At 45.2% G+C, this 16,732-nt stretch overlaps 1 protein-coding gene across 1 annotated transcript in view; it reads right to left on the bottom strand.

Moving 5' to 3' along the window:
* Positions 1-11,601: 11,601 nt before the first annotated feature.
* Baalc (BAALC binder of MAP3K1 and KLF4) overlaps positions 11,602-16,732 on the bottom strand; it is a 75,840-nt gene continuing 70,709 nt past the window's right edge. Inside the window, exon 3 of the mRNA XM_036207859.1 lies at positions 11,602-13,767. Within this exon, the coding sequence (XP_036063752.1) occupies positions 13,657-13,767 (111 nt within the window). The 3' untranslated portion in view covers positions 11,602-13,656. The remainder of the gene's footprint in view (positions 13,768-16,732) is intronic.

Raw genomic sequence — 16,732 nt, 5'->3', positions numbered from 1 at the left:
GTCTTCCTTTGAAGATGAGAATAATGCCATTCATCGTAATCACTTCTCCGCTGTCCATCCACTGTCACCAAGGAGAAGCTAGTCATTGGTCTTAGAAAGGGGTGACCAAGGCATCCCTGGTTGCCTAGGACTCTTACAGTTTTAGCACTGACAGCTCGGCCATCCTGCCATCCCTCAATACTTACTCTTTCCAAGAGTTATATTTGGATTCTAATCTTGATTCTATGACTGATTAAGCAAAACCATGTGACACAGCTTTTTCCGAGCAGTTTCTCACATAGAATGAGGAAGGAAAATATATTCCTTGTATATTCTTTCCTGAAATGAGCTCAGGCAGTCCCATGAATTTAAATACCACGTAATACAAATCATCTGTCTTTAGGCCTGTCCATGCCTTCGATGTCAGAGTGATGGACTTGCATTCCCACCTGCCTACTTCCCATTTCTGCTCAGATGGTTAAGAAACACCTACACCTTAATGCCCAGACAAAGATCTTGAGTTTTTCTTCTCAAACCTGTCCTTCCTATGTGTCTGCTTTTTCCCAGTGGGTGACACTATTGACCATCTAACTATTTTTTTTACCAAAAATCCAGGAACTTGCTTTGATTTCTTCTGTCTCTGTACAAATTCCAGGCAGAATCCAAAAGTTCTGTAGACTCTAGAATGTCTCAGATCCATCTGCTAGCACTTCCAATAATATCCAGAAGGACCTTTCAGAAACAAAACCTACCTCTTTGCCATGGCACATGGAATGCTCCAGATCTGGCCTCTGCCTTTTTCTCCCATCACCTCCCCCCAGCCCTTCTCTCTGTGGAATCCATGTCCAGAGTCTCTGCACTTGTCCTAGCCTGGACTGCTTTCTTCCCAGGTCCTTGTGCATTTGGCTCTTGGCCACTAAGGTTTCAGCTGGAATTTTCCTTCTGCAGAGGCCTGTTGCAATCCGCCCCACCTCCCCCCCCCCCCCCCCCCCCCCCGTGTGCCAGGGTGTCCATTTTTTTTTTTTTTTTTTTTTTTTTGGACTGCAGCCAGGGGAACAGACTGGGAGGGTCACAGGCTTCTGCTGAGGTAGTACATGTGGAGTGGACCACTAGGCCACAGAAAAGAAGAGGGCCTCATTCCTCCCACCACAGGAGTAGAGGTGGGCAGGAAAGCCTAGTAGGGAAGTTATGCAGCCAAGAAGAATGCCAGGGAAAAAAACTCCAAAGGAACAAAAATGTAAAGTACCCTGAGGAGGGTCAGTGAGCTTCCATTGAGTGGCAGCTCTGAAGTCCCTCTATCCTGTGTCAAACTTCAAAAGAAAAGAAAGGGTGAGCCACCAAACAAAGAACAGAAAGAAGCTAGCTATAACCTTCCCTACAATAGGATGGCCACCACGTGCTGGCCCTGACAAGGACAGGTGGGGAGAAACTTCACCTTTGGGTAAAGTTTTACACACAGAATAGTGAGTCTTAGAAATTCATCAAATTTCTCAATGGAGGCATTTGCAACTCAGAGAGTATGTGGTTTTCTGTTGCCCAAGAGGGTTCAGAAAGGTCCCAGAGCCACTGGAGGTCAGGGAAAGCCTTGCCTTCTAGACTACATTGCTGAAACCCAGATGTGTTTATGGGGATGTTTTCCCACTCATTTCCATCCAGGGGGCCTTAGGAGGGAACATCTCTGCTTTTCTGCCTGTAGGCTAAGAGAACATCAGCTGACACATGAGATGCCCATTTGTATGGCTCAAGGCCATGGGCTTTTGCAGTCTCCTGGGTATTGCACAGGAAGTAGGGACTGAGGAAGAAAGGAGATCCTTTGTAAGGAGAGTGTGCTCATGAGGAAGTCATCTTGGCTAGAGAGCTCTGGATTGCATCTTGAAGGCACAGTTAGAAAGTTCTGTGACAGCTGTATGTAAAAGTAGCCAAGCTGGGAGCTGAGCCTGAATCCATCTGAACCCCAGGTTCTTAGCTGATACTGGGTAGTATGCTAAAGTATCTTTGGAAGGCTAAGGCCACACCACACCACAGCCCATTCATCTTGTCATCTTTGCTCAGAGTTTGTCTGTCTCAAAAATGGACCTTGATTTTGTTTGTGAACTAGTAGGAGAATTGTCTTTATTCTTCCCCTCGAAGGGAACTCAAAGCTGTTTTAGAAGGATCTTTTGTTTGAGGGGAATTAATGTTCCATGCCCACTGAAGTGCTTGCTTTGAATATTCATATTCTTCCATCTTTCTTGAACCCATAGTGGAGTTGCTGATGTCATACTATTGAGACAGACTTTTCTACTCTTCTGGAGAAGAGCACTGTGATTTAATGCTCCATTCTGGGCAATTCACTGGTACAAAGGAACACTATGAAACCTTAGCACACAGTATTCTTTTATGTCCCAAACTGTGCCTCACTTGCTAGCTGCCAATTGAGGGAAAGTACCCTCCAGTGCCCAAAACCAACTAGAAAACTTCCTTTGTCTAGGTCACCCTGAATCAGTGCTTCTGCACAGAGCTGAGTCCATGTACCCAAAATAATTATGTTTATCTTGAAGCACTTGTCTTGAAAATCAGTCCATTTTGTGGTCTTCAAGAACAAAGTACTTATTAAAGAGAGAGCCAGCTTTCTGTACATTTTCCTCTGAAAGCTGGAACATTCATAACTAAATTGAGTTCAGAATAAGTTTTGTATTTATCTGCAAGAAGATAAGGCTCAAGCCAGTTGCCAAGGCATGCACATAATATGCTTCCTTATGAGCCAACCTGGAGTCTGCCTGAGGGCCTAGCAACAGACCCTGATCATGCCTAGCCAATGATGGGCACCCACACAATATCACAGGATTGGGATGCAGCCTGGGTGCTGGGAGGAGGGTATATAAGGCTTTCTCCATTACTGAATAAATGAGTCTGCTGTTGGCCTTTCACCTGACTCCCAGTGTCTGTGTTGTTGATGCCATGCCTTCTCACCCCCTCCCCCAAGGTAGCTGTTAGGACCCAGCAACAGGTTTATTTTCATGTGCTAATAAACAGTGTAAAGTACTTTATCTGTACCCTTACTAAGTCCTCCCCAAACCAGGGGTACTGTGAGCCCAATGTATACACAGGCAAACAGGTGCTAAGACGATTTACACATGGCTGCCAAGGAGAGGCTGCTTCAAACCCAGAGCCTGATTCTAGATGTCCTCCTGGTGGCTTGTTTGGCTGGGGTAGTCTCAGGTTGCCCAGGCTGTTTTTGAGCAATTCAACCCAAGTGATCCTCCTGCCTCACCCTCTAAGTAGCTTTCACTGCAGTCCAGTATTTCATTTCTCCTTGGGGACCCATGTAGCTCCAGCTTCCACTTCCTCTGGAACAGCAGAGCAATTACTATGACAGCTCCCTAAGGCTTAGATTCACAATGTACCTTAAGTGTCCCCTAAATTTATTAGTATTAGCATCAGAGGACTAATGCCATGGCACAGCTCAGAGGACTGCTGGGGCTCTATTGCTGAGGAGAGTCAAGAGAAACAAAGACAAAATTCTGCAGGCTTGGACATAGGCTGCCATGCTTCCTCCGTGATCAGCCCTGGCAAGCTGGAAGTGCTGTGAGGGTGACACTATCAAGAGAGCTGTAAAGTCACTTGCCTTCCCCAGGACACACAGGCAATGGGCTTTACTGAGCCCAGTAGACAGATCATGGGTTTCTATAGACGGACAAACGCAAGTTCAAACCCCAGCCTCTGTGGATCACTCACTGTATGGCTGTGAGCCTTTCAGTTTTTTCTCCTATGAAAAGGGGAGCTGGTAAGGCTTACCTGGGCAGGGCTGTTTGATGATCAGAGATAGAGTGTGCAAGGCACCTGGAAAGGTACCTGACATGCAGAGCAATGATTATCCTGTGGCAGAAGTCATATTATCTACATTTGTTATCTCACTTAATCCTCACAATACACCTTCAAAAAGATGATGTTATTTCATTAAAGGGAAGTGATCTCTGAAGCTCCCTTGTGTGCCCCAGGACACACAGCTGGAGACTTCAAGCTTGGATTTGTCTTCTGCAGGCAAAGCTTGTGTTATCTCTGTTTTTACAGGCTCTCTGGCTACCTCTCTTTGCCTCCCAGGTCATCCAACAGTCGCTTTGTCTTTTAGAGCATAAGCACATAACCTTTGGATAATTAAATAAAATTTAAAAGGCAAACACAATTTGAGCTATCTTCTCAGCATATGGCAATGTTACAGAAAGGGCAATATTTAGTTCATATTTAGATATTTAGTTCATAAAGGGCAGTCTTATTTTTCAAACATACTTAGGCATGTGAGAGGGTTTAAGTAAGTGCAAGTGTGTGTGTGTGTGTGTGTGTGTGTGTGTGTGTGTGTGTGACAGTAGCAAAGTATATTGGTTTGTTCCTCAGAAGCCATCTTCTTTTTTTAAAAGGAATTATTTATTTCAATGCTTGTGGATGTTTTGCCTGTATGTCTGGTGCCCTTGACAACCAAAAGAGGGTGCTGGATCTGCTGGGAATGGAGTTTACAGACAGTTGTGCACTGCTGTGTGGGTCCTGGGAATCAAACCTGGGTCATCTGTAAGAGCAGCAAGTGCTCCTAACTGCTGAGCCATTCCTTCAGGTCCTTCCTTGTTTTTTTTTTTTGTTTTGTTTTGTTTTTTGTTTTTTGTTTTTTTTGTTTTGAGGCAAAGTCTCTCCCTAACCTGGGGCTTAGCAGTCATGTTGGGCTGTCTGGTCAGCAAGTCTGCCTGTTTTGCCTTCTCAGCACTAGGATTACAAGCACAGGCCACCATGCCCAGTTTTTGTTGTTGTTGTTGTTGTTGTTTGTTTGTTTGTTTGTTTTGTTTTTCAAGACAGGGTTTCTCTGTGTAGCTTTGTGCCTTTCCTGGAACTCACTTGGTAGCCCAGGCTGGCCTTGAACTCACAGAGATCCACCTGGCTCTGCCTGGCTCTGCCTCCTGAGTGCTGGGATTAAAGGCATGCACCACCACTGCCCGGCTTCATGCCCAGTTTTTTAACATAGGTGCTGGGGATGGAACGCAGGTCCCCCTGCTTTCAGAGCAGGCACTTTCCCAAATGATCAGTCTCCCTAGCTCCCAAGGTTTTGTTGTTGTTAAAAACAGTGTCTCAGTATCCTAAACTGGCCTTAAATTTACTATGTAGCTGAGGATGACTTTGAACTTCTGATCCTCCAGAGTGCTTGATTTATGTAGAGCTAGAGATAAGCAACAGGGCCTTATGCATGCTGGGTAAGAACTCTATCCACTTGGCTACATTCCCCCCAATCCTTTAATATATTAAATGGAATTCTACCAGGAGAATGTTGATCTGAAAAGTGAAGCTGTAAAACTTATCCTGGCAATAAATTCCTAGACATTGCTGAGTGATCCAGCAGGGAAATTGCACTGGATCCTTTATTATATCCACATTCCCCAGATAATTCAGCATAAATCCCCTCCGGTGCTGTCTTTTATGGTCTCCCAGGGGCAATGGTTGTGGGAATAATTTGAAGTAAGTTAAAACTCAGTGTCATATGGTATAGGAATGGAGAGGCCAGGAGATGCAGCCTTGCTTAGTGCTTAGGACTGAGGTTTCCTGGCCCCAGAGGCCACTCAAATGACTGTGTCCAGTGACTGCCCCGACACACACCACAGGAGCTTGGGGTGCACAGGATCTGGGATGTAAATCACTCAGGCCATGGGATCAGATGAAATTGTTCAGAGGCAAAAACTAAATGGAATAAATGAAACATGGGTAGAGTCTAAAGAGGGGACTCTGAGGAGGAATCCCTAAGGACTATGACACTCCAGGGACAGGTATGAACAGGAGTTGGCAAAGGGAGAGCATGGGGGTTGAATAGGTATGGTGCCCACAGACTCATGTGTTTGAATGCTTGGTCACCAGGGAATGGCACTATTTGGAGGTGTGGCCTTGTTGGAGTAGGTTTTGGAGTCATTGGAAGAAGTGTGTCACTCGGAGTGGGCTTCTAGGTCTCAGATGTCAAGCCAAGTCTAGTGTACCTTAGACTCTTCCTGCTGCCTGTGGATCCGGATGTAGAACTCTCAGCTCCTTCTCCAGCACCATGACTGCCTGCATGCTGCCATGCTTCCTGCCATGACAAAAATGGCCAAACCTCTGAAACTATATGCCAGCTCCAAGGAAATGTTTTCCTTCATAAGAGTTGCCGTGGTCATGGTGTCTCTTCACAGCAATGGAACCTAACAGAGAGTAACAAGTGATAAAATCAGAAAAGTTAGAGGGACCCACAGAGGGAGAGCTTGTGAAGAAAGGCCAAGAAGAAACTGAAGCAGAGAGGCCAAGCAAGATGAGGAGTCAGACCATCACTGGACTTGGCAATTAGAGTATTGTTGACCCTATTGTTGACATTAGAGAAGAAAGTTTTGGTCACAATAACAGAATCCACAGGTAGAAGCTTGAAAAGGAAATGGAAACGGTAAAATGGACTTAGGATCCCCTCCACACTTACCTAACCGCTCAGTGACAACGACCTTGCTGATACTTCACATAACAGCGAAGCAGGATTTTAACCAGCAGACACATGCTGGATAACATGATTCCTGAAGTGATCACTTAAGAGCTTTAGTTGAGTTCACTGGCACAAACACCTTTCTTCTCTGGGGAGACTGAGGCTTGGTCTTAAGCATCTCACAATATGGTGTATTTTCTTTGGACTCCTTTTTTTACCTGAGCTTGTGATGGAGTCTTCAGAGATTAGTGTGTGGTACACACACTCACGTAAAGAGGTTTGGTCCATGGGCAGAATGAGTTCAAAGAGCAAATACATTTGTCAAAAGCAAGTAAAAGCCGTTATCAAATGTTATCAGTTGTGAATCTGATCCAACACTAATCTGTAGTATGGAGTTCAAAATCCGGGTCCAGTTGTTTACCTTAGCGAATGGTTTTCTGTCGTTACTATTGTTTTGTGTTGTTTTAACATCCAGGGCTCTTAAAGGCAAATGCAGGTCTTACTGCTCCTAATGGTCTACAAACTCATTTCTATTACCTGCCTGTTTTATGAACTCATGTAGCCACTGACTTCTGCCAAGGTGTGTTTGGGGGAATTTTCATGACATGTCTTATATCTCTGATATAATATATCAGGTATAATATATCTCTGGTTTCTTTTTTGCCATAAAATTCACTTGCGGTGCCATATTCAAGCAACACATTGAGAGATTCAAGGAAACCCTGGATTGCACACAGACAACTGAGAGCTTTTCTGATATTCCAAGCATGCTCGGGAGAAAGTGGGGGAAGAAACCGAGTCTTTGAAATGGTGTTTGGGTGTGGTAATAAAAGAGACAGGAGAAAGAATGGTGTTCATATTGAAGCCTGCAGCTGCAGCAGTGTGCCTAGCCTGGAGACCAATCCAAGAAGCGTGCAATAAAGGAGTATGTTTTTAAACTAGCTACCTGCTGGGTAACTGGAATTAACACATCTGGGGAAATTCTAGGAGCTCATATAAAACACATATTTTAGCATTACCAACCCAAAGCTGAGTGACTTCCATTCAGTGAAGGATGCTGGGATGGGGGAAGGAAGTGAATAAGTACCAATAGCACCAATGTCCTGGCCATTCATGCCCTGGAAGGGGTAAGAGAAAGTCCCCCAGCCAAGGAAGGCAGGTGGCCCAGGTGGAAGGTCACTGGGGAGCACTTAAAGGGTTAAAGGGGAATAGATGTAGCAGTGTCCCCATGGAACTGTGTTCTGCCCCATCATTCTTCCTTCGAAGCCCAGAAGACTGAGTAGCAGCCCACATACCCAGCTTATAAAAATGTCCAAGTAACCTGCCTCAACTGATATACCAGGCTCTGCTGACTCCCCATGGGAGGCCTTGCCTGGGAGGAGGTAGGAATGGGGGTGGGTTGGGGAGGAAGCCTGGGAGATGGGAGGAGGGAGGAGAGGGGGTCTGTAGCTGGTATATAAAAGGAATAGAAATTTTCTTAGTAATTAAAAAAAAAGGAAAAAAAAATGTCCAAGTATTTTTCTAGGGTGTTGTTGTAATGATATGACATGCAGGAAGCCTTGATGGGTTGGACAAGGTGCCCTGGTGGGTGAGGCAGACATGCCATGCAGATGCAGTGAAGGATGGCGTGGCATGTTGGAAAATCACTCACACCCCAGGCACGGCATTCATGTGGAGAGAATTTATTATAATAGAGAGAGAAAGCAAGAGAGGGAGAAAGAGAAAGGAAGGGACAGAGGGAAATCAGAGGTGTGCACACCTCTGTCGGGAAAGGGAGGAAGGGGAAAGAGAAAGAAGAAGGGAGGGGTCTTTCCTTAAGGGAGGATTTATGTCAGGACACAGGGTGGGTCCCCAAGGGGCGGGACAGAATGCCAACAATTGTACCAGTTTGCTAAGGATGCCTTCACAAAGTGCCACACCCCTGGTGACTTCACAGACATTGCTTTTCTCATAACTGGAAGTCTAAGTTCTGAGACCAAGGGCTCAGCAGGATGTTTAACTTCTGAGTCCTTTCTCTTTGGTCTGTAGGTAGACATCGTCCTCTGCTATCTCACAGGTGTTAGGATTCTGCCCTCCCTCCGGCTGCCTGGCCGCACATGCGCACTTCAACAGTTAAGCAAAGGGTCTTGCGTCTTAGGCCATCAGTGTGTGCTGGTGACTACATGCTGGTGGAGTGGTCAGCAATGAGCGCATGCATGGTGTAGCTCTGAAGGCCCACCTGCACCTTAAAGAGCCGTGACTCAGACCCCACCCTCTCTCTCTGTTCTGTTCTGACTCCCCCCACCCTCTTCCTCCTAATAAATCTCTACTACTAACCCTAACCCTAGGCTGTGCCTGGGGACCTTTCCCTGAGGTAACCAGTGCTCCCACCACTGCCCTCTCTGTGTCTGTCTGTCCTAATCTCTCCTTTGTAGAAGTACCAAGGTTACATCTGTTGGGGAATATTATTTTAAAGTGTGGTGCATTTTTTCCTACTGCTTTTGTTAACAAGATGTGTTTGATTAAATAAAATTAGCCTGCAAGCAGGAGGCTGAGTCAGCACGTAGTTGACCAGAAGTGGTAAGGAGGAACCACATGTAGCAAGGGTTTTTGTTTGTTTGTTTGTTTGTTTTTCGAGACAGGGTTTCTCTGTGTAGCTTTGTGCCTTTCCTGGATCTCACTCTGTAGACCAGGCTGGCCTCGAACTGACAAGAGATCTGCCTGCCTCTGCCTCCTGAGTGCTGGGATTAAAGGCATGCACCGCTCAGCTCAAGGGTTTTTAAATAGGGACTGAGAGAAGGACGCTGAGATTTTTTTAAGACGCCAGCAAAGGAAGAAGGTGAGCTACTAGCTATTCAGCCTCTCTGAGCGAGCAGAATTCCACCTAAACCATTGAATGGTGAGTTCTTTAGATTTAGATAAGTTCTCTTTAGCAGCTTTGAAAGAGTCCGGTGCCGAGGGAACAAAATCCCCTCAGGCCACGGCCCCTGCCGCAGGAGCCCTTGCTTAAGGGGCAGCCACTGTAGATAATAAAAGCAGATAACAATGTACACTAGATCAGGGCCCACCCGGATGACCCCAATTTGTCTCAGTTGACTCTTTAAGCACCCATGTTCAAATACCACCACATTCTGTACACATGGGGTTAGGACTTCAGTTCAGTCTGTAGCACAAATAGTTCAGAATGGAATTGTTGAAAGAGTGTTTTAAAAAGTTAGACAAATTGTCACTGAAGAGTCATGGAGCACGCAACCACAAAGATGTCACTCTGGCATAAGAGTCATTTGGAGCTAAGGGCACTTTAGAAAATGTCCCGAGAGGAAAGCTCTGGCTATTTTTCCTTCTGAGAGCCGGAGATAAAGATGGTGGTGGGGAGGGGACATACAAAGAATCTCGCTAAAATAATGTTTCAATGCAAATCTAGGAGGAGGACTGGGGTGTGTGAAAAGGGATCCAAGGGGGGGGGGTGAATAAGATCAAAATGCAGTCTATGTTTATTGAAAAGTTTCAATGTGCTAGAAATTGGAAATAAAATAGACATAGCCCCTGACTTTGTGGCACTAATGTAGCAGAGCAAACAAAAACAATAAACAGATACATAAATAAATGACTGCAATAATTTGCTGTTTCTGGCACATTGGAGATGTTCAATGAATATAGTTACAGTATATGAAAGTGAATAAATGCATAATTTTAGCTGTTGGGTCATATTTGTAATTTACCTCCTTAGAAAATTTCCCAAAATTAGCTACTTCCCAGACTCATGGAAATGAGGAGAGAATGATCTGCATTTGAATGACCCTTAAAAGAACAAGAAAACCAGGCATTTGGAGTAGGGGTTGCAAACTCATACACCTCAGGCAGGTGACAAACAGAATCACGACGTGTAATGTGTAAGTCATGTGAGTGGTGGGCCCCTCAGCATCTGCAGACACCAGTTCTAGCTCATGCAGACACAAGGTCCAGAAAACTTGTGTCAAGGGACTCAGAGACAGAGACCTTCCAGTTCTTCAAAAGAAGATGGAACTTCTACCCAATTTAAATTAGTTTCACTGATGAATCGCAACCTGAAAGAGTAGGATTAAACGAAGCAAATGCGTATTTCTTGGTCACACACAGTCAAGTACATACAGTTCAGGAATCAGGGAGGCTGCATGGAGTCAGGATCCTTGGCTACTTCTGATTTGTTGCTCAGTTTGGCACAGCTTCCACTCCAGGCCATTTGACAGTCCAGTGGACTGACATTGCTCCGGCTTTTACCCCACATTCTAAGCAGTAGGAAGAAAGGGGACCACAAGTGAGCATCCATCTAGCTGAGAAGGAGAGGCTTACTTGGAGTTCTCAATAAGGGTGGAAGCTGGGGCTACGTACGTGGGATCCCAGCATTTGTGCAGCATGGCAGCTGAGTAGACCATGCCTTTCATCTGATTTCTGCAGGAGAGCCCCTCCCTGGGAACCCTGCTTAGAGGAACAGATATGGAGGGGAGGGGTTTCTGTGGCACTGGGGAGTGGCCTCAAATGGAGGTTAGTAGGTTTTTGACACAGCACAATTAGGCCTGGGGTCAGGTAGCACTGTGGGATGGGCAGCTGGAGGAACAGTCTACCACCCCACATCCCATGAGTCTAGGGCATCGGCAGCAACCTAGGTATCCCTCACCTCCTGCTCTTTATTATATAGAATATATGATGTATATGTATTAGACAGTTGTTATAAGAAGTACAGTTTCTGACCTTACCCAGAGTGCCTTCTCATACCAGGCCAGGATCACCCTGTCCAGAAGGCCAGGCCAAGCTCTCTCATTGTGGCCCTCTCCATACACCCCTTGTCCTCATAGCTGAGCTTGGTTTGGGCTCAGTTTCATGGTATGTGACAGCTCCCCCTCTAAACGGCTGAGTCCTTCAGCTGTGCTGGATGTTCTCAGATAGGCACAAGGAACGGTGGGGAACACTGACCTTGATGTTGGCCTTTCTGTCTGGTATCCCAGCCCACCAATTCCTGGCCGAGAAGACTATAAATACCTCTGTAAGTGTTAAGTTGAAGCTAATTAAATCTCCTTACCTAATTCACGAGGCTGTTTGAAGGAATCACTTAATCACTTATGTAAAACACCTTTGTTTAAAAAAAAAATTCCACACAACTGTGCATACTGATTTAAGGTTCCAGTAAAGAGTCTCTGTAACAATCCACATATGTTTGAAATTAATGACTTTATTGACTCACACTTAGAAATGGAAAATGTTATCCGATAGGATAGTAAGAATCAGTTCCTGTCTTAAACACACATTTAAAACTTGCCAGATGGAAATTTCACCAGTGTGGCCAGATCACAGGCCCTCCTCCATTCCTTCTCTGAAAGTGAGAAAGTGTTTCTACAGATGTAGAGACCACGTTTCCAGATGGTGAATTCCAAACGACGTGCATCAGTGAACTGAGGCAAACACAGAGTGGGGGAGAGAAGCTGGCCTTAGCCCGTGGCTGATGGCACATCAGCTGGGGAAGCAGCATGTTCAAACACAGCGCACATGCCCTGGAGAGCAAGCCCTTGAGCTCACAGGATCCCACTGCTGGCAACCTTGCAGCAGGGCTCCTGCTGCCGAGCAGTGCCACCGAGGACACGGAAGTCATGGGGCTTGCTTTTGTTCTGTTAGTTAAATTGTCAGAACACGAAGTTCCCTAAAAGCCCTTTGACAAAGAGTCAAGAGGAGAGAGGATGGGGAGACTGTGGTGTATACAGTAAAGGCTTGGACAGTGGGCAGGCAAATACCTACATCTGTGATTGACAGAAAGCTACCTTTAACCTAAAGAGAGACTCCACTGTAACAATTGGTCCTGTGCCGTAGGGTCCAAGTCAGTCTCCTGAGTATCGAGCTCACCTACAGAGAAGGGACAGTCGTGACTGGCCAGACTCCAAATCCCTCCACAACTGTTACCGTAGCTGGCACAAGGTTGGCAGTGAATGTTTAATACTAACAAATACACAGTCCACCGTTCTATGTGTTGGAGAAATAATATCAGAGAAAGGGGTGAGCATCTGCATTTTAGTCTACTGAGGTCACTGTTTTTGGACTGTGTCATATAAACAAACAGGTCACCAGGCTGTTACTGCTGGTTAACGGGGAGTTTGTTGGTACAGTTGGATACAACTTGGACTACACCCTTCCTAAGCCCAAGCCTGTTAACACTCCTCTCAAACTCTTATTATGTTATACTTTGCAAGAAGATGTGTTTAAAAATGCTAGAAAAAGATTCCTCTCCAAGCATCATTTTCTGTGTTGACTGTTTTCCAACACAGTGCTTGGTCAGGCTAACATCAACATGGATCCACATCAACCAGGGTCCAGCTTCCTGAACGAATTGCTTTGCAGATACCAAGATAAAATATTCCTCAGGGCTGTCCACAGAAAGGGCAAAGGGGCATCGTCTGTGCCACCACGTGTTCCTAGGTCACTTCCCTCCTAGTCTTTGATTACAATTGCAAATGACCTGACTGGAGGTCATGGGAATAAACGGGAACTGGAAAAAAAGCAACACATAGCTAAGTCCCAGAGGGGGCTGCAGGTTGGATGCATTGGCCTCAGACATTGTGATACTCAGATTTGGAAGCCAATGTCTGGGTGCCAGCCTGGGGGGCTTTCCAGGTAGAAAATGAACGGGTGTGACTGTGTCACAGACTTCTCTCAAAGACACTCCACGGGCACTGGTGGAGTCAACGTGTGCAGCTGGGATTGAGCTATCTCAAACTGAGTTGCTCTGTGTCTCCGGTTCTTACATTTCTGGGTTTAGAACTGGATGAGAACCAGCTCTGAAATGAAAACACTAGGTTTTGTGTTAGTTGTTTTTAGACAGAGAGGAGGAGAGAAGGAGCTTGTTTAAGACCACACACGGTGAGAGCTTCACACTACTGTGTGACCCTTGCCCAGAAATCCACTACTCCTGCATTTCTATATCCTTCACAGACCCATTTTACAGTGGCTACAGCAGACCATGCTACGGAAGCTGCAAAGGGGAAAAACAAACCACATTTTGGCAATCTGTGAACATATTTCAGAACTTTTCCATCCATTTTTTTGCATGTGATAAACAGGAAGCTGAGAAGGTCCTCACAGCATGGGTGGGTGTGTGTTGCCTGGTCAAGCCATCTCTACAGATGCTCAGAGGCAGCCATTTTTACAGAGGATACCCACTTCTTCAAGATTGATTGAACTCCACAATGAAGTTCCTCTGCTCCTACATCTAAGCCCTGCTAATTGATGCAGTTCTTTGTGATTTTTTTACTTCTGTCCATTTGCCGGATGTTCTCTGTAACATTAATAGTGACTTCTTTTGTGGACATTCTCTTGGCATCTTTTTTAGCCTGTTAAAAAGCAGAAAACAATTAATTCAGTTCCTGGCAAATATCCAAAGTTCATCCCATTTGCATTAATTTCTTGAGATGATTATAAACACACAGACAGACAAGGGAGTCAAGGACTCATACACATAAGGCCCTCTTAGAGCTTTTCCTTAATTAAAATTTTTCAATGCTCCATAAAAGCATAAAAATTGCACACATTAATGGAAGTAACATGTGATGCCTTAATACATGGTTATTCTTGGAGGTTTCTCTGTTGACTCTCTAATACGGAGCTAGCACGGGTCCTGGTATAAGATTGTGCTCATAAAACATGGGTAAACAAATGAATTAACAGAGGTTAAAGGGTAGTAAGAACATTTTCACAATTGGTCTTAGCGGGGTGGTTACATTTTTGGAGCTTCAGAGTCAGATTTTCAAACACAGGCTATGTAGCTCCATGGGGCAGGCATTTCTACCTCACCAGTATGGGGCTTCCTCATCTGTGAAGTAGGGAGTGATATCATTTACCTCATATGATTTTTGTAAGCACTAAATAACACATGTTCAATGCCTGGCACAGTGCCTGATATTAAATAAAGAGATACCTCAAAACACAGAGTTGTCTAGTTTTAGGTGAAGACAGACCCCTGCTAAAAGCCCAGAATTAAACTTTAAATACAAAAGCATTAACTAAATTGTAGGTTCCTCAACATGTTCCCATCTCCTCACCTCTCACAAAGTGAAAACAACTTTAATTATGGGAGTGGATTCCTGAAAACAGCAGTAAGCATGAATGACCCTGCAAGTCATGTCCACAGGTTTACGTCACTGATCTCCATTCCAGAGAGGACCTGCTGGCCAGCTGCAGCTGGGGGACAAGGGACAGCCAGCAAAGAGCCCCGTGCAGGAAACAAAATAATGAGACAGACTGGGTCCCAAAGACAGGCCTGGTGATGGTGAGGCCCATGCTGTGTGACTTTCATAGGTTGTTACATAAAAGCTTTAAAAGTCATTGGAGAGTGGGAGACAGAGGCCATATTTGAAATGAATCACTCTGACAGAAACATTCTCTCAGATTGGTGGGAGGCAAGAGAGCTAGATTGAGAATCATTCACAAAGGTTAATTATAGGTTATTCACAGAAAGTGAATGCCCTGTTGTAGCTCAGTTGTGTGTGTGTGTGTGTGTGTGTGTGTGTGTGTGTGTGTGTGTGTGTGTGTATGTGAGCATGTGTATCCTTAATGGTAGAGCCCAGAGGTAGGTTCTGTGTGTCTTTATTGTTTCCATCTTATTTTTTTAGACAGGATCTTTCACAGAAGCTGGGGCTCGCTAGTTTAGCTGTTTGGCTAGCAAGCCCTGAGAGTTCACTTGTCTCTGTCTGTCCCCACCCCAAGCCCTGAGGTTATGAGCGTGGGCTGCCATACTGAACTTTGATATGGGTGCTGTGGATCTGATCTTGGGTCCTCTTACCTGCACAACTGACACTTCAGCCACTAAGTCATCCCCCTGGCCCCGATTTCAGACTGTTTTTAAGTGTTAAAACTCTAAGCAAAAATCCAGGGTTTGGATGATTCATAATTTCTAAGCTGGAGTAAAGAGTCAAAGCCTACAAAATGGTTCTTCTTCAGCAGTTATGGAGTGCATATGACTGAGTTCTGAATACAGTGAGGCAGCTTCTTAAATGAATATACCATCAGCCTGTAGAACAGACACACAGAACACACACCACAGTCTGCAGAACAGACACACAGAACACACACCACAGTCTGTAGAACAGACACACAGAACACACACCACAGTCTGCAGAACAGACACGCAGAACACACACCACAGTCTGCAGAACAGACACGCAGAACACACACCACAGTCTGTAGAACAGACACACAGAACACACACCACAGGCCTCACAACCTGGACCTTGGCACATGCTTTACACCACTTCGGGTTGCTGAATGTGTGCATTAGCTTGAGTCTCATCCTTTACCTGAGAAACAAGGAGACAACGTCTGCTTCCCAGATGTTGGAGATGCTTCAATGTATTGCTTACAATAAGGAGACCAACTTCTTTTTTGCCCTTGAATGACTCATTTTAAAATCAGGAGTTTCATGGTCTGGAAACCTCCTCAGGCCCTAGCAGCCCAGTCACTCCAATGGTAGCTCTTGTCATTAATTTCTCTTGAAGAATCATGACGAACAACCGATTGTTATCTTATTCACTCCACTGAAATTGAAGGCTATTGTAGCAGCTGCCAAGTAGCAAAGGTCATTCTAAAGAGATGGGCTTTTGGATAATGGACATGGTGGAGCTTTGATTCCCATAAGGAACATGGGAAGTTCCCAGCTATAGACAAATCCATTTTCAAATAATTACTGCATTAAATTTAGCAAACCAATTAGAATTGACCACTTTTCCCCACCTCTGACTTACATTATTTACTCATTCCTTTGTTTGTGTGTGTGGTCAAGGTAGGTACCCATGATAGACACACATGTAGACAGCTTGCAGAAGTTGGCTCTTGAGAGGGTTCTTGAGCCAGACCAGGGCCATGACAGGCTCCTACAGCTCTGCCAGAGACCAGGCCTTAGTTTTGGTTTGCTAGAACTGAGCAAGCGGTTCTTGGAAAACCACAACTCAGGGGCAACCAATCAGCAGATGCCCCACAGCCTTCTGCTGGCTAAAGATAGTTTTCCCCACCAACCCGCTAGAAAGCCCCTAACAACTAGAGCCACCTACCAATCCTATAACAACCTGTAAACTTTTTGTTTAAACCCACTGATCATCCCCCAGACTAATCTCCCCTCCTTGGAATTCCCCTAATCCTGCTTAAAAAGAGCCTGCAAGCTTCTCGGGGTCACCATTTGCCACTTTGTCAAATGGTTTGACCCCAGTACTCTGGATTTTTTTATTAAATGTGCTTGTTGATTGCATACATGACTGGTGGTCTTTTATGGGACTTCTCACAGACCCTAACACTCCTCTCCTGCTG

Source organism: Onychomys torridus, chromosome 16 (genome assembly GCF_903995425.1).
Source record: "Onychomys torridus chromosome 16, mOncTor1.1, whole genome shotgun sequence".
NCBI classification, from domain to species: Eukaryota; Metazoa; Chordata; class Mammalia; order Rodentia; family Cricetidae; genus Onychomys; species Onychomys torridus.
The sequence above is the reverse complement of the archived record's forward strand: the minus strand, read 5'-3'. Positions and strand labels throughout refer to the sequence as shown.